This window comes from Stegostoma tigrinum, chromosome 30 (assembly GCF_030684315.1).
Source record: "Stegostoma tigrinum isolate sSteTig4 chromosome 30, sSteTig4.hap1, whole genome shotgun sequence".
In the NCBI taxonomy this organism is placed as follows: Eukaryota; Metazoa; Chordata; class Chondrichthyes; order Orectolobiformes; family Stegostomatidae; genus Stegostoma; species Stegostoma tigrinum.
In genome coordinates, this window is record NC_081383.1 from 4140154 (window position 1) to 4161487 (window position 21334).

Below are 21334 nucleotides of genomic sequence, written 5' to 3' on the forward strand. Positions count from 1 at the left end.
GTTCGCAGCTTTCATATGGTCCATTTAGTTCATTCAGGACTGTCACACCTACCCAAACATTATACGTCTCCAGACCTAACCTCACGTCAACCCTGCCTTTTACCCACGCTGGGCCATTCCTGCGGTTTTGATGCCAAACTTCATCTCCTGAAGTCAACTGTCTCACCTAGCAGCGTCTCGTGTCTGGCATTGGCCTTTCTTATGCCATTTCAGCCTCCCCCCACCAGATCTGGAAAGATCAGATTTAATCTAGTGCACAACCTTCTCCCCATGAGCAGATCTGCTTGAGCTACCCCTGTCGTTGCATGGCGGGTGATCTGATAATCAAATAGGAACTGCAATAGTTTTGTATTTAGTGAATGTAGAGAAACACCTGAAGAAGGGTCCCGACTCAAATCCTCAACTTTCCTGCTCCTCTGCTGTTGCCTGGCCTGCTGTGTTCCTCCAGCTCCACACTGTGTTATCTCTGACTCCAGCATCTGCAGTCCTTACTAACTCTGTGTGAGTTATAACCCCACTGTGAGGCCTCTTCTAAGGATGTCCACCTTAAAGAAGTTGTCCTCCTCCCTCCAGAAAAACCCCAGTCTCTCCCCTGCAACCGTCTGGTAATCTCTTCGGCCCTGCAACACTTCAAACACATACTCAAGCAAACCAGGTACTACAGCCACATTGTCTTTCTCAGTGCTTGCCTACGGAACCGGATCATCCCAAATGGACTGCAATCTACATTCAGGCCATTCCCAATTTGGACCGACTGCGACAACCTCCATATACACAACATCCAGACCCTCCAAAAAACTGTTTTCTCTGCGGCTCCTCAAGCACACACTCTCAGCAATGATTTTCTGAAGAAGGATTCTGACCCAAATTGTCAGCTTTCCTGCTCCTCTGATGCTGCCTGGCCTGCTGCGTTCCTCCAATTCCACACTGTGTTATCTCTGATGACTATGTCCAAGCTCTTCAAGTGTTCCTTGCTGGTCCTCTCTTTTATTAGCATATTTATCCAGATAAATGGTGGCCTGGGGGTAGACCTTGTAAAATGTTCTTCATCGTCCACTGAAAAATTGCACAGGCAGACGATACCTCAAATGGCAGCCTCATATACTGGTACAAATCCTTATGGAAACCTCATTTAACCACATCTGCAAGTACACATGGCTCATGTCCAGCTTTGTGTATAAATCCTCAATGTGAGGGATTGGGTAGTCACTGCAAAAAGCAGTTTACTGTTTGTTTAAAATCCCCACAAATGTGAACTGACACGTCAGGCTTCACAATTGGTGCAACAGGTGCTAGCCACTCCACAAACTTGACTGTTTTATTGATTCCATCACTTTCCAGTCTCCTGATTACTGCCGCGACTCTCCTGTAAGGGAAATGGCACTGGTAGACCTTGCAGAATTGTGGAATTGCTTCCTGGTCAATATTCAAAGATGCCTTGGTCCCTTTGATAGTCCTTCACTCAGGCAGCCATTTTTGAACTGAAAAATGTTGAGCCAATCTAGGTGAATCCCTCTCGGTTAATTTCGCCCCATCAGGTTTGGATCTGGCCTTTTTTTGCAATCGGTGATGTCTAAACCAGGTGCTTCCAATAAGAGACCAGAACCAAAGTTGTGCCCTTAATCTGTAAAAGTTCCCAGTACTGGTTCTCAGTCTGGCTGAGGTCTTGCGCAAACGTAAGGGCTGGAGTCCAAAGCGAGTTATTCTTAAAGGCTGGTCCTGCGATCACTGAAACAGCTGCGCTTGTATCGACCTCCGTTAGACCCAGATTACCATTTAATTTTAATTTTACTTTGATTAGTTCCAATTTATGTAGCAAAGTGATTTGACTGTTCCAAACCAGATGTAGGTGGACTCTCCAGGATGTGCACTCTCCTGGACACTGGCCTATGAGTTCTCTTATTCCATTTAGTTCTAGTGGACTCTGTTCAGGACATGTCTTGAGTGAGGTCTTGCGATTGCCTTCACTCATTTGGTGATCCCCAAGCTCAATCGGAATGGTGAGGGTGTCCACTTTCATCAGAATACCCTGTAACTCATATGCCCCAGTTACTACATTTTCCAATGATGAAGTCAGGGATGTGCCTGTTTGAAGTCCAGTTGGGCTTCAGCTAGTAGTCACTTTTGCATGGCTGCATCATTAACCCCACATCCCAAATGGTCTCTCAGCATCTCATTAAAGTCACATGCTTTTGCTAGTCACCTTAACCTCATCAAAAATCCTGATACCGATTCCACTGGTTCTAAAATTGCTGAGTAAAATCAATAGCTTCTCAGAACGAGAGGAGGCTTGGGGTCGTAATGTTCCTCAACAGGTCAGCCAAGTCCTGAAGGGTTTGAGTACCTGGGAAAGTTGGATGCCTAATAGGCAAAACTCTTATGGGTGCACAAGTTGTCAGGGGAATTACTCATTGCTTTTCATCTGCCCTAATGTCATTTTCCCAGAAGAGATAATGTATTCTTTCCACATGCTGGGCCCAGACTTTGACAACAGAATTGAACAAGTCAAACTTCTCAATTAGTGGCATGATGCCCCGACTCAAAGATGACTACTGCAAGTGAATTTTGTCAGGACCATGTTTTTCTCTTGTCACCACTGAAATAACTCCACAGAGGCCAGTATCCCATCAGCAAGTCACCCTTTATTTACGCATGAGGAGCCCTTGACACTGACCCAGCTTCCTCAGAGCCGGATCTCAGAGTGAACTGAACATCTGACACTCCTGTTTCTCTCTGTTAGCCAGAGCTCCATGACTGGACCAGTTTATCAGCCCCAATCAGGGAACACATATTCTATGAGGTCCACCAGGCTGACCTCCTTACAATCACGACAGAATGATGGAGCAGGCTCGAGGGGCTGAAAGACCTACTTCTGGTCCAGTCTTCTGAGGTGACAGACTGATGCTGAGGAGGGTCATAAACATGATATAAGGCAGGAGAGAAAGATCACTTTTAGATTTAGTGCTTCATCAAGCACAGGCACCATTGCAGGTAAATGGCAGCCAATTTGCACATGAGAGCACATAAGGAGCAACGCGATAATGACCAGCCACACCATCCAGTGATGCTGTTTGAGGGATAACTGTGGGACTAGGACAGTGTGAATTCCCCTGCCCTTCTTTCAATGTGCGATTGTTTGCATTCTCCAACAGGATAAGTGAGGCCTTCCTTTACCACCTCACCTGAAAGATGGCATCTCCAACAGTGCTGCATTCTGTCAGTTTTGCATAAGGAGTATTAGACTGGAAATTTTTAATTCTTGTGCTCAAGTCTTAGGAATGGAATTTAACAAGCGCTAGCTTCTCCAGTTGTTTGGGGTCCACATACATTCAGAGGGAATCAGCCAACAGCGTGTCCTTTTTTAAGATACTGCGCTTGGCTGGTTGACTAAAAGCATTTTAAAATCCCATGAGTGTAAAACATTACAGACTGCATGCTACAAAAAAAGCTTGAATGACCATCTGACTTGACCCTACAACCATCAGTGGCACTGAGCCATTGTCGAACCTGACCAATGGAACTCACTGGTGGCAGAGCAGAGGAATATTCTTCCTCCCTTTTCCACATTTAGTTATGCAAAGCCAATCTTGCAAAGGGTTGAATTTGACTGTTAGAGTAAGAAGGGTAAACATTTTTATTCTTCAACAAAAAGGCAGAGTTTTTTTTTCCTTCAAGGTGAGGGAGATGGTTTACACAGCTGCTGCATGTATGTGAAAAGAGAAGAATTTTATTAAGAATGGCTTTTAGGTTGAAAGAGTTAAGGATGATTACAAGTGCAGACAGACTCCAGTAACCTCATTCCCAACGCACCTAGAGACTTTTATTTCTTGGACATAAACATTCATTTTGCATGTTCTGTCTGGTTTAGAACTTCTGTGCAATGGGAAGTGATTTAGGAGTTTGGAATTTTAATGCTCAATTCATGAGGATTTCAATATAATGTGAAAGAATGGGAAGTGATTTGGGAGTTTGGAATTTTTAACCAGTTTATGTGTGTTGGTCTAGAGAGCTTCCATTTTCTGATTTAAAAGTTTTTTTTTGCAGATATTGTCTTGTTCAAAGTAAAGTCATAGAATCATATCAGACAGGCCATTCATTCCATTTGTGCTGATGCCAGCTCTTTGAAATAGCTAACCAATTCATCCCATTTCTCTGCACTTTGTCCACAGCCTTGCAATACTTTCCTGTACCAGTGTGATGTTAGCCGCGATGTACTGAACAGCGGTCTAGCATCTTAATCAACCACTTGTGAGCTTTAATGCTACTTCAGAGACTTGAGAATCTGTGTTCATTCCCTTCAGTGCATCTGGAGTGTTTCATGTTGGAAACCAATGGCAGAAAACAATAAGAATTTTTTAACATCTAGGTCACACGTTTTGAAATTAATTCGTGAGAACCCTGGTGAAAGATCCTCTGACGAGGGCACTATTAAATCTCAAAAAGGACTATTTATTTTCATTTCAATGAAATGCCATTCTTCTTCAGATTGTTTAATACATCAGTCACTTGCGTGAAGATGAAACTGAGATTTTAAGCCTGTACACTATTAAAAATGTGTGGGAATTGCATCTTTAAAGCATTCCATGTTTCTACCAATTTAAATGCCACCAAAATCTGATAATTTGTGTGAAAGAACTTTGAGATGCAGATAGTCACAGTGTGGATGAGATGCATTCTGAAAGTTTCCTTTGAAGATTGGCCAAGGTTGATTAGAATATTTAAAAGAATACATTAAGAGTATCGGAAGTGGTTCAGATTTACAAATGAAATAAACTCTGGATTTGTTAAAGAGAGATAAAGGAGAACTTGGGGGTGCGATGTTGTTGGAGAGGGAGCAAAAACAAAGGCCCTTAGTAGTGTTCACTCAATTTCCCTCCTCTGGCCTTGAACACCTTGTCTCTATTATAACGTCCCAATTGCTATTCATTCATAAAACAGCAGTCCATTCACCTCCAAATCTTCCACTGTTTCCCCTTCTGAGTGCCAAGTGCTTTGGTCCTCACACTCCACCTCTGTCCTCATACTCTATCTCCGTCCTCACACTCCACCTCCGTCCTCACACTCTTCCAACGTCCTTGGTCGAAATCTTGGCACCATCTCCAATTTTAAGTATTTCTTTCCCATAGCCTCAGAAGTATAGAGCTCCTCACCTCCGTGAGAGTTGGGATTAAAGGAACATGTTTAGAATGGCAACCTGTAACTAGTGGATTGCCATTGAAATCAGTGTTAGGGCACAGTTAATAATGATACATAGTAGCGACTCAGATAAAGCAAATGAATGTACAATTGGCAAACTCTCAATCGGTGGAAATGTAAGTGATGGACCCAAAGAGTCTGCAGGTTAAACAAGTGGGCAAAATCTTGGCAGCTGGAATATAAAGTGAGAAATTCAGAAAGAGCAGACAAGCTGAATATTATTTAAATAAAAACTACAGTGCAGCAGGTAAGAGGGACGGCAAATGGAATGTTGGCCTTTATTTCAAAAGAATGGAGTGTACAAATAGGGAAGTCTTGCTAACAGTGCACAAAGCTCCACTTAGAGCACACCTAGAATATTATGCACAGTTTTGGTTCCCTTATCTAAGGAAAGATATATAGGCCCTGGCAGTTCATTAGGTTGATTCCAGTTATGGAGGGCTTGACTTATGAGGAGCGGTTGAATAAATTGGGAGTGTACTCATTGGAGGTTATTGGGATAAGAGGCAACATTTTTGAAATATAAAGCTCTTAGGGAGCTTGACAGGGGAGATGTGAAAAGGTTGTCTCCTCTTGTGGATAAGTCTAGGACCAGAGGACGTAATCTCAGAATTAAGGGTTGCCCATTTAAGACAGAAATGAGGAGGAATATCTCGAATATTGTGAGCAGTTCTGTATCGAGGGAGAGATGTGTTGGCCTTGGAGAGGTTTCAGAGAAGGTTTATAAGAATGATCCCGGGGATCAAGGGCTTGCCATATGTGGAGTGGCTAAGGATACCAGGTCTGTACGTTATGGAGCTAAGAAGCATTAGGAGGAATCTGATCAAAACTTACCCAATGCTGAGAGGCCTGGATACAATGGACTTGAGAAGATGTTTCCATCAATAGTAGAGAGTAGGCACAGCCTCAGGGTGAAAGGGCAACATTCAGAACTGAAATGGGGAGGAATTTCTTCAGCCAGAGGGTGTTGAATCTGTGGAACGCATTGCCGCAGAGCATTGTAGATGCTCAGTCATTGAGTGTATTTAAGACAGAAACAGACAGGTTCTTGATTAGTAAGGGGATCAAAGGTTACAGAGAGAAGGCAGTAGAATGGGATTGAGAAACAAATCAGTTTTGATCAAATGGCAGTGCAGACACGATGGCCTAAGTGGCTTAATTCTGCTGCTATATTTTATGGTCTTGTGGTCTCTCCAAAGGGAGCGAGTCTCTCTGTACCACAGAGGGCTGTCAAGGCTGTGTCATTAAACATATTCTAGCTGAGACAAACAGATTTTTAATCAGTAAAGGAGTCAAGGGTAAGAAAAATGGCTGGAAAGATTTTTTTAACGGAGTTTTTTTCTCCTATCATGATCTGATTGTGACCTTATGTCGTGCAGAATGAGAAATATATTTTTGCAGATCTACTGTCATGAGACAATGAAGATCTTGACAGGCTCCTGTCACACAGACACCAAGTAATTGCATTTCCCCGATGTTTCAGCACATCTTGTCATCTCCAAGATAGGGAAGGTGATTAGGAGAATCATAGAATCCCTGGAGTGTGGAAGAAGGCTATTTGGCCCATCGAGTCCATGCCAACCCTCCAAAGAGCATCTCACCCAGACCTAGCCCCTTACCATATCCCACAACCCGACATTTCCTATGGCCAATCCACCGAACCTGTACATCATTGGACTGTGGGAGAGAACCCAAGCACACACAGGGAGAATGTACAAACTCCACACAGAGAGTCTCCCAAAGCTGGAATCAAACCTGGTTCCCTGGTGCTGTGAGGCAGCATTCCTAACCACTGTAGAAATTTAACCATTGCTAAAAGCACAGTGATTTTATTCTGTGAGAATTTATCGCTTGTGAAAGAAATGGTGTGCATTTATATAACACCATTCATGTTCCTATGGCTATAGTAAATGTTCCACAGCTGACGAAAAGATTTTAAGAAGTGATGTGCTGTCAAAGTGCAGCAAGTCTGCCACATTTGTACATCTCTGTGTGTCATTGTGACTTCCTACAGCCCCACAACCCTTGCAGATCTCAGCGTTCCTCCAACTCCAGCCCCTTGAGCTCCCTCTACTCCCTTTCCCAGTAAGGGTGACCAGGTCTTTAACTGCCTAGGTTCTAACCTCTGGAATTCTATTTCTCTGTTTTCTTTGTTGAGGTGCTGCTTAAGCTGCTTCTTCAACCAAGGGTAACCCTTCATAATATTTTGAATCACTACAGTGTGGAAACAGGCCCTTTGGCCCAACAAGTCCACACCGAACCTTGGAGCATCCCACCCAGACCCATTCCCCCATAACCCACCTAAGCTACACATCACTGAACACTACAGGCAACTTAGGATGGCCAATCCACCTAGCCTGCACACCTTTGGACCGTGGGAGGAAACCCACGCAGACACAGGGAGAATGTGTAAACTCCACACAGACACCCGAGGCTAGAATTGAACCCAGGTCCCTGGTGCTGTGAGGCAGCAGTGCTCACCACTGAGCCACTGTGCCGCCCAATCAATGTGCATGACTGGTTTCAGACTTGACAGACGTCTATTACATGGAGAGATCGGAGAGGATTGGCTGCAACACTTAAGAAAGAGAACACTGAAAGGAGATTTGGTGGAGCTGTTCAATCTTGACAGTGTAGATAGGGCTAAGCTGTTCCCAGCAATGGAAAGATCGAGGTACAGAGTCATACGGCATGGAAACAGACTTTTTGGTCAAACCAGTCTATGTCAAATATAATCCCAAACTAAACAGATCCCACCTGTCTGCTCCTGGCCCATATCCCTCTAAACCTCTCCTATTTATGTACTTATCCAAATGTCTTTTAAACACTGTAATTGTACTCACACCCACCACTTCAGCCACCCACTCTGTAAAACATGTGCTTCTTATGTCTTTTTCAAATCTCGGTCCTCTCACCTTACGACTGTGCCCCTTAGACTTGAAATTCCCCTACTTAGGGAAAAGTCAACTACCATCAACTCTGTCTATACCTCTCATTATTTTATTAACTTCTATCAGGTTGTCTCTCAACCTCCTGCTCTCCAGTGAGAAAGGCTCCAGCCTTTTCTTTTAACTCAAACCTTCCAAATCCAGCAACATCCGGGCACATCTCTTCTGAGCCCTCTCCAGGCATAACTGGGCAACCAGAACTGGACATAGCACTCCAGAAGTAGCCTCACCAATATCCTGTACAACCTCAAAATAACATCCGCACTCCCATACTCAAGCTATTGAGCAATGAAGAGAGATAATGGGAACTGCCGATGCTGGATAATCCAAGATAACAAAGTGTGGAGCTGAATGAACACAGCAGGCCAAGCAGCATCTTCGGGCCTAGACACTTCATCAGAAAAGGGGGATGGGGAGAGGATTCTGAAATAAATAGGAAGAGAGGAGGAGGAGGATCGAAGATGACAAGAGAGTTGCAGTGAGAGAGAGATCCCCTGAGGTTGGTCCAGAGGGAGAAGGGTAACTTCATCAGGTTTGGCATCCTGGAAGAGGCTTCGCAGTGAGGTTAAAATTGTGATCAGAGATAATGGGAACTGCAGATGCTGGAGAATCCAAGATAACAAAGTGTGGAGCTGGATGAACACAGCAGGCCAAGCAGCATCTTAGGAGCACAAAAGATGACGTTTCAGGCCTAGACCCTTCATCATCCTCCGATACTTCTGCCATCTACAATCTGACCCCACCACTAAAGACATTTTTCCATCCCCACCCTTGTCTGCCTTCTGGAGAGACCACTCTCTCTGCGACTCCCTTGTTCGCTCCACACTCCTCTCCAACCCCACCACCCCGGAACTTTACCCTGCAACCGCAGGAAGTGCTACACTTGCCCCCACACCTCCTCCCTCACCCCCATCCCAGGCCCCGAGTTGACTTTCCACATCAAGCAGATGTTCACCTGCACATCTCCTAATGTGGTATACTGCATCCGGTGTACACTGTGTGGCTGCCTCTACACTGGGGAAACCAAGCGGAGGCTTGGGGACCGCTTTGCAGAACACCTCCGCTCATTTCACAATAAACAACTGCACCTCCCAGTCTCGAACCATTTCAGTTCCCCCTCCCATTCCTTAGATGACATGTCCATCCTGTGCCTCCTGCAGTGCCATAATGACGCCACCCAAAGGTTGCAGGAACAGCAACTCATATTCTGCTTGGGAACCCTGCAGCCCAATGGTATCAATGTGGATTTTGCCAGCTTCAAAATCTCCCCTTCCTCCACTGCATGCCAAAACCAGCCCAGCTTGTCCCCACCTCCCTAACCCATTTTTCCTCTCACCTATCCCTTCCTCTCACCTCAAGCCACACCTCCATTTCCTATCCACTAACCTCATCCCACCCCCTTGACCTGTCCGTCCTCTTCAGACTGACCTATCCCCTTCCTACCTCCCCACCTGTACTCTCCTCCCCACCTATCTTCTCCTCTATCCATCTTCAGTCCACCTCCCCCTCTCTCCCTATTTATTCCAGAACCCTCTCCCCATCCCCCTGTCTCATGAAGAGTCTAGGCCCGAAACGTCAGCTTTTGTGCTCCTAAGATGCTGCTTGGCCTGCTGTGTTCATCCAGCTCCACACTTTGTTATCTCTGATATATTTCACGTCAGGAAAGGTATCAAAGGGTGTTATAGAGCAAAGGATGGAAAATGGGGTTGAAGTAAAGATCAAATACCACCAGATTGAATGGTGGAACACACTTGAGGGGCTGAATGGTCTCTGACTTGTCACAGTGAGTGTAGGAGGGGCTGAGTTGAGGATTGTTCAGATGGAACTACAGCAGCACAGCTCCTTCTGAAGCTGATGAAATGTAGAAACATCAAAGCCTCTGGAAGATTTCCCTTGGCTCTCTGATAAATTCCCCGAGGTATTTCTGATAGTCCTAGAGGATCCAGGAAGTGCAACCAAAAGGCAAAGTGTTGGAATGTCATACAGCCTCTCCCGCACTCCCTCCCGTTGATCTTTATTTGAAATAAAAGTATTTATACATTTTTCAAACAGGCTGCTTCTGTCGAGTGTAGCACATTCGATGAATGAGCATCAAAGTGCAGGAAGCTACTGTCCCAGGCAATCACAAAATACATCTTCATCTCATAGGCAGCAGCTTAAAAACAAGCCTAGCCAGGACTCAGTTATGGAATGTTCTGAACGGTACAGCAGAGTGAGGATTACAGTCCAGGATTTGAACGAGTTATTCAAAGAAAGGATAAAAACAGGTGTTTTGAAGTGAGTGTTGCATTACTGAGAGATGCCTATTTGAATGTCTGGGGTTTGAACTCAATTTTGATCCAGCTGCTGATTATTGTAACTTACAATTGCTTTTAGCCACTACCTCAGACAGCTGTAGGTTTAGTATTTAATGGCTAGATAAATATCGTTTTGGTGAATCGGGGGAGCAGGTTTCAGAATGAGTTGAGGAGGAATGTCTTCACCAAAGGGTTATGAATCCCTGCCCAGTGAAGCAGTTGAGACTACTTCACTGAATGTTTTTTAGGGCAAAATGGACAGAGTTTTGAACAGTAAAGGAATTACGGGTTATGGCGAGTGGGTGGGTAGGTGGAGCTGAGTCCATAAAAATGTCAGTCATGGTCTTTTTAAAGGTAGAGCAGGCTCAATGAGTCAGATGCCCTACTGCTGCTCCTGTTTCTTACATTCTTATGAATCAGTTAACGTGGGCCCCACTCACTCTCTCCTGCTGAAGGTGTGTTGTGCTCACGCTGATGCACTGTGGCAGGTTTCAGAATGGATCAGGGACTCGGGGGGAGAGAGTACAGGTTCTCATGCTCAGCTCTTGAGGATTGGTAATGGAGCGAATTCTCACTGGACCATTGGGCTGCTGTCTCATTAGAGAGAGATGTGACTGGTGGTGGCTTAACCTGAAGGGGATCACACCCCCAGGTAAGGGGAAAGGTTGAGAAGGAGAATGCTTTGTGAACGGCAGATGTAGTTTGTTGCATTTAGTTAAGACTAACCAGGTCAGGACTTACATAGTTGATGGTAGGGCTCTGGGGAATGCTGCCAAACAAAGAGACCTATGGGTGTGGGTACATAGTTCCTTGAAAGTGGCATCACTGGTAGTTAGGGTGGCAAAGAAGGCATTTGGTATACTTGACTCTCATCATGCAGTTCCCAATAATGTCCTTTACAAATGCCGTAAGGGCATACAACAATGAAACAGACCCTTTGGTTCAAGTAGTCATCACAGAATCCCCTACAATGTGGAAATGGCCATCCGACCCATCGAGTCAACACCAACCCTTCAATGAGCATCCACCCAGACCTGCCCCAGTGACTCTGCATTTCCCATAGCCCATCCACCTAACCTGTACATTTTTTGGCTGTGGGAGCAAACCTATACAGACATGTGGAGAATGTGCAAACTCCACACACATAGTTACCTGAAGCCAGATTTGAACTCGGGTCCCTGGTATTGTAATGTATCAAAGCTAACCACTGGGCCGCTGTGCTGCCCAGACTGAACGTGTTCCCAAACTAAACTAGTCCCACTTGCTGTGTTTCTCCCATAGCCTTACAAACCTCCCCTATTCATGAACTTATCCAAAAGTTTTTTAAACATTCTAACTCTACCTGCAACCAATGCTTCCTGTTTTGATTGAATTTCAGAACAGACTGGAGGGCCGGATTGGCTGCTGCCTGTTCCTGTATTCCTGCATGTTTCTGGCCAGCACCGCAGGTCAAGAGAGTGGAATCGGCTTGAGGTGAGTTGACATGCAGTTGCTATAGTGACTGATAATGCAAACATCTACATATGGCGCCCTGGCACTAACCAGAAAGGAAGGAAGGAACCTGAATTTGCCTGATTGACACCGCATTCTCAAACATTCAGTCCCTCCCCACTGCTCGGCAGCAGCAGCATGTTCCATCTACCTTCAGTCCATAAGATGCAGGACTAGAAGTTGGTCAGTCAGCCTGGTGAACCAGCTGTGCCATTCAATGAGATTATGGCTGATCTGATAATTCTCAACTCCACTTAGATTCAGAGAGACATGGAGATGTGCAGCACAGAAACAGACCCTTCGGTCCAACTCGTCCATGCCAGCCAGATATCCTATATAAAGCTGGCCCCATTTGCCAGTATTTGGCCCTCCAACAATCCCTGGCAAATAACTCCACCTTATTCAGCCTCTCCCGAAAAGCTCAAACTCTCCAACCCTGGCAACATCCTTGTAAATCTTTTCTGAGCCCTTTCAAGATTCACAACATCCTTCCTATAGCAGGGAGACCAGAATTGCATACAGTATTCCAAAAGTGGCCTCACCAATGCCCTGTACAGCTTCAACATGACCTCCTTTCTTGCTTTTACCCCATAACCCTTGATTCCCTTACTGATTAATAGTCTGCCTATCTCAGCCTTGAATATACTTAATGACCCAGCCTCGACGAAAGAAGAGAAAAAAAATCCTCCTAACCTCCGTTTTTAATGTGCAAACCCTTTTTCTGAGATTATAGCCCCTGGTCCTAGACTCTCCCACAAGGGTAGACAACTCTTCTGCATCCACTGTGCCAAGTCCCCTTAAGAATCTTGTGTTTTGATAAGGTCACACTGATACATGATGCAGGGAGAAATTTGCCAGGCCACTTGAATAGCACCTTTCAAACCCACAATCTGCTCATCTAGAAGAATGATACATTGGAACACCACCTCCTGTAAGTTCCCCTCCAAGCCACTTACCATCCTGACTTAGAAATATATAGCTATTCCTTCAGTGTTGCTGCATCAAAATCATGGAATGACGTCCCTCGGGGCGTTGTGGGCCTACCTACAGCACATGGACTGCTACAGTTCAAGAAGACAGCTCACCACCATGTTCTGAAGAGCAACTAGGGATGGGCAATAAATGCTGATCCAGCCAGCAATGTCTACTTCCCATTAGTGAATATACTTAAAAAACTAGGCTGCACCATCTGCCATGTTTTGGATACTTTAACATTGGGGAGATACTTGTCAAGGGTTGTCATTTAAGGAAATTATACAAAAATCTGCCTCCTGAACAGATTAACTTTCATACATAACCAAATGTAACCCAGGTACATGTTGAAAAGAACCAGAGGTTACATGAGGAAATATTTTTGATGTTGGGAGGGTTTAGGATTTGGAATACTTTGGTGAAGTTAGACTTTTATCTGTGTTCATGAGATATGAATATCATTGATTAGTTGCAGTATTTATTCTCCATCTCCAGAGATCCAAGAATAGCCTTTGCAAGGTAATTGTATAAATAATGGAAGGAAAGAATATTCAGGGATATTTCTTGATTCATTCATGGGAAGAGGGCATCGCTGGCTAGCCAGCATTTATTGCCCATCCCTAATTGCCTAGGGCACGGTTATGAGTCAACCACATCATTGTGGGTCTGGAGTCACATGTAGGCCAGACCGGGTAAGGATGGCAGTTTCCTTCCCTAAAGGACATTAGTGAACCAGATGGGATTTTCCAACAATCGACAATAGATTCACGGTCATCATTAGACTCTTACTTCCAGGTATTTATTGAATTCAAATTCCACCATCTGCTGTGGCGGGATTCAAACCTCGGTCCCCAAAACTTTATCTGGGTCTCTGGATTAACAGACCTTCAATAATAATACCACTAAGCCATCGCATATGGAGAAGAGTTTGGAGGGGACTCTCCATGGATTGATTTTTTGAGGATAGACTAGAAGCTTGATGGTCCCGAATCTGTGACAAAGGTCTTTTGTTTAGGCATTTTGTTTGTTGCTTAGAAGTTGATTCTATTTTTTTGGTCACTGGTTGAATGGGACTTAGCACGAGTTAGGATACGGGACCACAGAGGTTTGGATGAGCTAAATTTAAAGAGATTGGAAGTTGGAAGCTTGACAAGGAAAATGTTAGAGAACTTGAGCCTAGAGGTAACAAAAATAAGACACTTTATCACAACAAAAGTGGTGAGCATAACTTATATTTATTATAGGTATCAAATTGATTCAGCAACACTTCAAGACCTGGTAGAAGAAACAACATTAAAATTAATCTGAATTTTGTCTCAGTAGTGTGCTTGCCTCAGAGCTGGGTAGAGTTTACTGCAAATAACTCATGTTTGGGGCTAACAGACTAACACAACACATTATGATCCCCAGAGCACAATGGAAAGATGTAACAAGCATGGGTTTAATCTTAGGTTAGCGGGTCCCACACCTTTGTCTCAACGATTGGTCCAAGATGGGCTAGTAGATTGTGAGTACTACACATGGTATAAATGTGAATGATACACTGAGTAATTTCATCGATAGCTGCAAAGTTTGGAACTTGACTGGAAACATGTCTTACAATCCATAGTTAGGGCTGACAAACACACTCTACCCAGGGCTTAAAAATGGAACATAAATAGTGCAACAAACAGTACAAATACCTGTATATTTGAATCTATCTATCTATCTATATATATATATATCTGTAATTATATTAAATCTTATATTAGCATACTGTTGACATTTTTCTCAAAGTCTTATGCCCACATTTACAATGATGAATTTGCATGTAAACTTGTCATGCTATAATCACACTATCGCCCTGAGTGCAGGCAGTCCCACCACTGACCGAAAGCTGTAATTATAGCATGACATATTTACATGGGTGTTTACCACTATCATCGTGAAGGATATGACTCTGCAATGGAAAATCTAAAGTTAATGTTTTAGCTCGTGACTTTAAATCGAGGGGTAATGGAAACACCTACACATACCTAGTCTAACTAACCCCACCCTCTATGCCCATTTCATCCAAAGTGACACTTGGTTATAGCTCATAATGAGCAGCACCATAGTACATCTACTAATGATCTATTAAACCCATACAACAAACTCACCAAATAGAACGGAACATTAACAATAGCAATCTGAAATGCAGGGATATGGACAGATCAAACTGCATCGGGGGAGAAATGAATAGCTAGCATTTCTGGAACCTGGCCTCCTCAGAATTAATGCCCTTAATGTTTTTGGTTTGAGGTGCTGACAGGGTGGGCAGTGCATCTCATACAAAAGCTTGAAATAAGCAAAGGTCATTCAGCCTATCCAATACACTCCTCCACCATGCGACCTCAGTCACAGATAGCTCTCCGTCTTTCACCACACCCACTACCATACCAGCGTATCTCCATATCCTCTCCCTCATCACTATCTGAATCAAACAAATCTGATATATCTCTGTAACCAACTTTCTTCTTTTTTTAAACAAGTGTCCCAGGAGCCAGTTCTGTGCTGCAGGAAGAGAGGAGGATAATTTTAACTTCCAAGCTTGCTCAAGATGTGTTTGTTTATAACCCTCACCTTCTGAGTTCACTCTGTAAACTAACAACCTTCTCAATGGTACCTTTCCCTACGCTGTCTAATTTCAAATACACCATGATCTTTTCTCCACAATCATCCACACGTCTCTTCCTTGAACCCATTCACATCCTTCTTTGTGAAGTAGGATGGCCTAAACTACAGACCAAACCCCAAAAATTAATTGCATTTCCTAATCTTGTCCATGATATGTATAATTTTAAATTACATATCAAGCTCAATGTACAATGTGCATGGTTGCATTTATTTATTTGGGCATTTCTTATTTTCGCACCATGCCCAGGCTACCCCTTTGCAGAATGGCTGCGGGAGCAATTATTACTAACCTCAGTGTAATCTCTCTCCATTTCACTTCCTCGTCAGATCTGATGGGTACCAGTAATTTATTTATTTCATGGCCCCCAACAATAAGAAAGATAAACCATTCACCATAGATGATGCACAATACAAACACAACTATTATAGCATTCTGAATCAGTGGGGGAATCAAAGGGAAGGCCCACTTTGTGGGCGATAGTGAGCGCTCTGAGCTAAGAATTCTGTTCCTCATCTCCTTGCTTCCTTCCTCTTTTTCCCAATCCTGCTTCTGTAAAAGCTTGTGCCTTACTCGAATATGCTGCTCTCTGAGACCAAGCAAAAAATAAGGAGGGTTAACATGTTCATCAACTGTGAGATGCATCACATTTAAGGCTAATCATGTCCTGACACAACTTCCTTACACATATACGCTTCCCAGGAAAAACTAGGAAGGGTGGATGGTTGGATCACTAGTTAGCTTTCAGCATTGGGGATCAATTTCCAACCGTACACCCCCTGCCACTTTGTATGTCAATCGAAACCAGTTGTGATGCTGCTTAGTTTTGCCGTGATCTGGCAGCCCAGCAGAGGCTCAGGTCAAAGTGGGATGCCTTGCAATCAGCTGAGTGTCTCTCCCATCTCCAAAACTGAACACGCACACATATGCATACACACACACACACACACACACACACACACACACACACACACACACACACACACACACACACACACACACACACACAATGTCTTTTGGGCAATTCAACATGACGCTAGCCACAATTATTGGCAGATGCAGGTATTCAAAAGTGAAATATTGACAGATTCAGATATCCCTCAGTGAAATATTCTGGTCCCTACCTGATAATATGGTGAGCAGCAACTTAAAATACATCACAGCCACAACAATGATGTCTGACCCGGACCTGGTGATCATGCTTTTGCCTCTTGATGCTGCATAAAAATCATTCTCTACAACAAAGTCACATTTATGGAATTTAAAAGAAAGAACGGTAGGTCAGAATTCTCAACAAAAACAAAACCTGCGAGCAATCTTGACGAGATAAATAAAACTGATTTATGCTAATGCAGAACACGATTTAAAACTGTTTCTGAGGAGATGCATTTTCCAGGACTTTTACAAGGAACCTGTTGTGCTGGTTCCAGGATTTCTGGAGAATGCAGCTCCTGCTGCAGGAGCCAATGCTGTGTTTATACATTTCCACTTTTAATTCCGGTCAGTTTTCATCTTGCTTGAATCCATTGTCCCAAAATCCATCTCTTCTTAAAGTTGTACGATGCAGTCGGTTCCCGGGTAGTCTGGGGGATTAAGCTCGTATTTCTTCTGTAGGTCATCAGGAAGGTAACGACCAGCGAGAAAGTGAAACTTTCCAGAAAATTGTGTGGCACATTTCTTTGGTGCTGCCAAGGAAACAAGGACTGCTGGATTGATGCCTTCAGTGTTCCCCTTTTCGACATCCCAGCCTGTTTGAAAAACAAAGGTAATTTATTATTAAAGTCAGGCTTGATGTGGACTTCTTAAAAAGAAATTGCCATCATTTAATGCTGATTCCTAATTGGCCCTTTAATCTGAGTGGTTTGCGAGGACCATTTCAGAGGGCAGTTAGGATTCAACCCTATTGCAGTGGGCCTGAAGTCACATGTAGGGAAGACCAGGCAGTTTCTTTCCCTAAAGGACATTAGTCAACCAGATGGATTTTTACAACAATTGACTTGGTCACATTTAGGCTAGATTTTAATTCTAGACTTTGTTTTCAACTGAATTTAAAATTCATCATCTGCCATGGTGGGATTCGAGACCTGTCACAGAACACACTAAGTCACTGCCTCACATTCAGACATAGAGTTGGAAAGCCTCTCTTTTTGTTCTAGTTTCATAGTTGTTGGATTACGCTCCTAGAAGCTCCATCCATACTGTGGGAGCACCTTCTCCATTCAAACTGCAGTTTCCAAAAGCTCGATCATTACTAACTTCACAAACTGGGTTTGAATAACGAATACCTTTCCTCTAGCTATATCCAGAGTACACATTAAAGACAAAGTGTGAGTAAGAGCAAATCACTTCCAATGCTCATATCATACTGATAACAACAAATGCTGGAGATCACAGCAGGACAGGCAGCACCCATGGAGAGAGACCATGCTAACGTTTTGAGTCTACATGACACTTCATCAGAGCTGAAGTGAAGTGTGGAGGGGGCAGCAATTTTTATGTCATAGTTGGGGGGGCTGCCGGTGGAGTGTAGAGTGTGAGCGGAGAAAGTCACTGATAGTTCAGATTAACTGATTGGCATGTGAGAATGGCAGAACAATGGTGTGCCTACCTGTCAGACTGGGAAGAACAGACAGTCCCTCTGGGGTGGGGGCAGAGGAGAGGGGACATGGTGACAGAGAATGTAACAAGTAAAGGTAAAAGAAAGGGAAGGAATGGGAGTGGGCTCACAATGTGAAGCTGTTGAACTCAGTATTAAATACAAAAGGTTGTAAAATGAGTATTAACATGACAAAAATTCATGACAAAGTGGGTATTGACATTTCACGAAGCGTTGGTGCGGCCTGGGTGTATAATTTCGGTCTCCTTAAATCAGGAACAACATACCTGTTTTGGAAGCAGTTTGGAGAGTCATTACACTGATTTCTGGGTTAAAGAGATGTCTCAGAAGAAAACGTTGAGAAGATTAGGCCTATATTCATTGGAGTTTTGAAGATTGAGAGGTATTTTATTGAAACTTATAGAATTCTGAGGGGACTTCAGAGGGAACATGCTGAGAGGGGGTGCGCTGAGAGGGAGCGCGCTGAGATGGGGCGAGGGGGCGTGCTGAGATGAAGCAAGCTGAGAGGGGGCGTGCTGAGAGGATGTTTTCATTCATGGGGAAATCTAGAACCAAGGTAGTTTTTCAGAATGATGTGTCATCCACTCAAGGTAGAAATGAGGAGGATTTTAAAACCCTCTCAGAGAGTTGTTAATCTTTGGACATCTCGGGGAGCTTCGGGAGGTGAGTTATTGAATGTATTTAAGGTGAAGTTTGGGAGGCAAATGTCCTGGGGAACAGACTTGAGGCCAAGATGGCCACAATCATGTTCAATAACAGAACTGACTTAAGGGGCTGAACAGCCAACCCCTGATTCTCTTACATTCTTATGGTGCTCCTATGCCAATCAATGAGTGGAAGCATGGTCAGAGTTATGTTAGAACTCAGCATAAATGGTCCAATTACAGCAAACAGAAGCTATTTAAAGTGTCTGCACAAATTACATCAATGGAACTGATACTAAAACTACACCAAAGTGAAAAGTGGGATAGCTCCTCCAAAAAAAGGCAGTCAGTGATGGACAGGAACAGAAAACCAAATGCATAAGATTACTCCCAGTCACCTACAGCAGAGTTTCCTGCAGATTTGACTGAGGGGAGAATTAGACAATCGTCTCCATTCAGGCTAGAGGTGACAGCGTCACAATCAACTGCTTAAAAAGCAAAGAAACTGAGGTAGGGGATGAGGAGATCGGCATAATTGGTCAAAGATAGCTCAGGGGCTACAAAGGTGGAAGGATTCTCTCCCTGAACTCCTGTCTGGGGAAGCTGTGTGGACTCAGTGATCTGCTCCAAGGTGCTGAGTGGACAGTTTTGAATGGAGGTGAGGAAGAACCTCTTCATTCAACAGTTAGTGAACCTGTGGAACTGTGTATCACAGGAAGCTGTGGAGGCCAAGTTACTGGACATATTCAAGAAGGAGATGGATAAGTGTTTAGGTGTTAAAGGCATCAAAGGGTATGGAGAGGAAGTGGTGCCACAACATTGAGGTAGAGGATCTGCCATGATCATACTGAAGGGCAGAGCAGGGTTAAAGGGCCTAATGCTAGTTTCTATGTTTGTGAAATTTGAAGGAAGAGGTGATCAGCCCCAAAATCACCCTCATCAACCTTCCAAAGTATCACCTCCCCATGTGTATCAGTGGCCAGCCAAGCCTGTTAGGACGATGTGGTAACTGGAACGTTGAGTCCAGTTGTGGTCACCACACATGACGAGGAATGTTCACAGACAAGCTCACGCCACTGCCTCTTAAACCAAGAGACAAACTCTTAGAAATAAAGAGGTTTGGCATAAAAATCATGCGCTATAATTTATATTCACACATTCACAAATACAGAACAACAGCCGGAGTTCTGAACCTCATTAATGGCTTGTTTAATGGGTAACCCAATCAGGGCTCCATACAAGCACTGCGTCTAAAAATGCTTCAAATAAAAGGATAAATAAAAACCTATCTCATCAGTTGCGCATTCTGTTTGAACAGATGGAGAGCAATGTTTGTGAATAAGACAGGTTACTGGAGCATTTTCTGTGGAGATTGACAATTCTGTAGTCACAAGCTTTGTAAAATGACGAGCTGCCATTCATCATAGAATCCCTGCAGTGCAAAACCAGGGCATTCAGCCCATCAAGGTTTACACTGACCCTCTGAAGGGAACCCCACCCTCACCCTACATTTTCACCACAGCCAATCCCTCTGGCCTGCACATTAAAGGACAATTTAATATGGCCAATCCACCTAAGCTGCACATCTTTGGACTGTGGGAGGAAACCCACACAGATGCAGTGAGAATATGCAAACTCCACACAGACAGTCACTCAAGGGTAGGAATCACAACAAGATTCCTGGCACTATGGGGCAGCAATGCTAACCACCGAGCCACCATGCCACCCTTACTGTTTTGAAAAACAACAATATCACTCATGTAATTTGTACAAACAAGGTGGTTTTTCACTTTTCCATCTTGTGTCTGCTGAAACAGCCCAGGATCACAAGTCATTTCAACAGACTGAGGATATGTAGAGACAGATCAAAATGGACTGTCACTAACTGTAGTCCCAATAACGATAGAAACAGACAGAGAGGGAAGGAGAAAAGGAATCAGATAGATACTAGAAGAGAGTAATTTGCACAAGGCTGTGGGGAACATGTGGGATTAATACAACAGTCCAGAACAGATACAATGGACCAAATGATCTTTTTTTCACCTGAAGGAACATCAATGCTAATTATTGGAATTTTCACGTGTTTCATTGTGGCCAGGATGTTGGTGTACAGCTCCTTCAGTCCTGCCTCGTCTGAGAGTCCCAGCACAGCATCTATTATCAGGTTATAGGCATCATTGATCAGCTGGACCTACAGACAGAAGAAAGCAGCTTTAGTAATAGGCCCCATTTCATCCTTCGCGAAGTCTGAGTAAACTAAACTGAATCCCATCCTTAGAATTCAGCTCCTCCAAATTTCTGTAGTTCAGTACCTGAACAAAATACTTGAATTAGAGGTAGCTCTATTCTGTATCTGATCCTGGACTGTACCTGTCCTGGGAGAGATTAATGGGGACAATGTAGAGGAAGCATTATTCTGTATCTAACTCGATGCTGTCCCTGTCCTTGGAGTGTTTCATGGGAATAGCGTAGAGGATGTTTTACTCTGTATCTAACCCTATGCTGTGTCTGTCTTG

The 21334-nt window shown here is 43.8% G+C and overlaps 1 protein-coding gene across 2 annotated transcripts in view; it reads right to left on the reverse strand.

Annotated features, from left to right (window-relative positions):
- Positions 1-14120: 14120 nt before the first annotated feature.
- The window catches only part of yjefn3 (YjeF N-terminal domain containing 3), a 132425-nt gene continuing 125211 nt past the window's right edge, over positions 14121-21334 (reverse strand). For both annotated transcript variants that reach the window (XM_048559900.2, XM_048559899.2), the window contains 2 exons: positions 20862-21009; positions 14121-17305 (listed from right to left, as the gene is read on the reverse strand). In XM_048559900.2, coding sequence (XP_048415857.1) covers positions 17106-17305; positions 20862-21009 — 348 coding nt within the window. In that variant the 3' untranslated portion in view covers positions 14121-17105. The remainder of the gene's footprint in view (positions 17306-20861; positions 21010-21334) is intronic.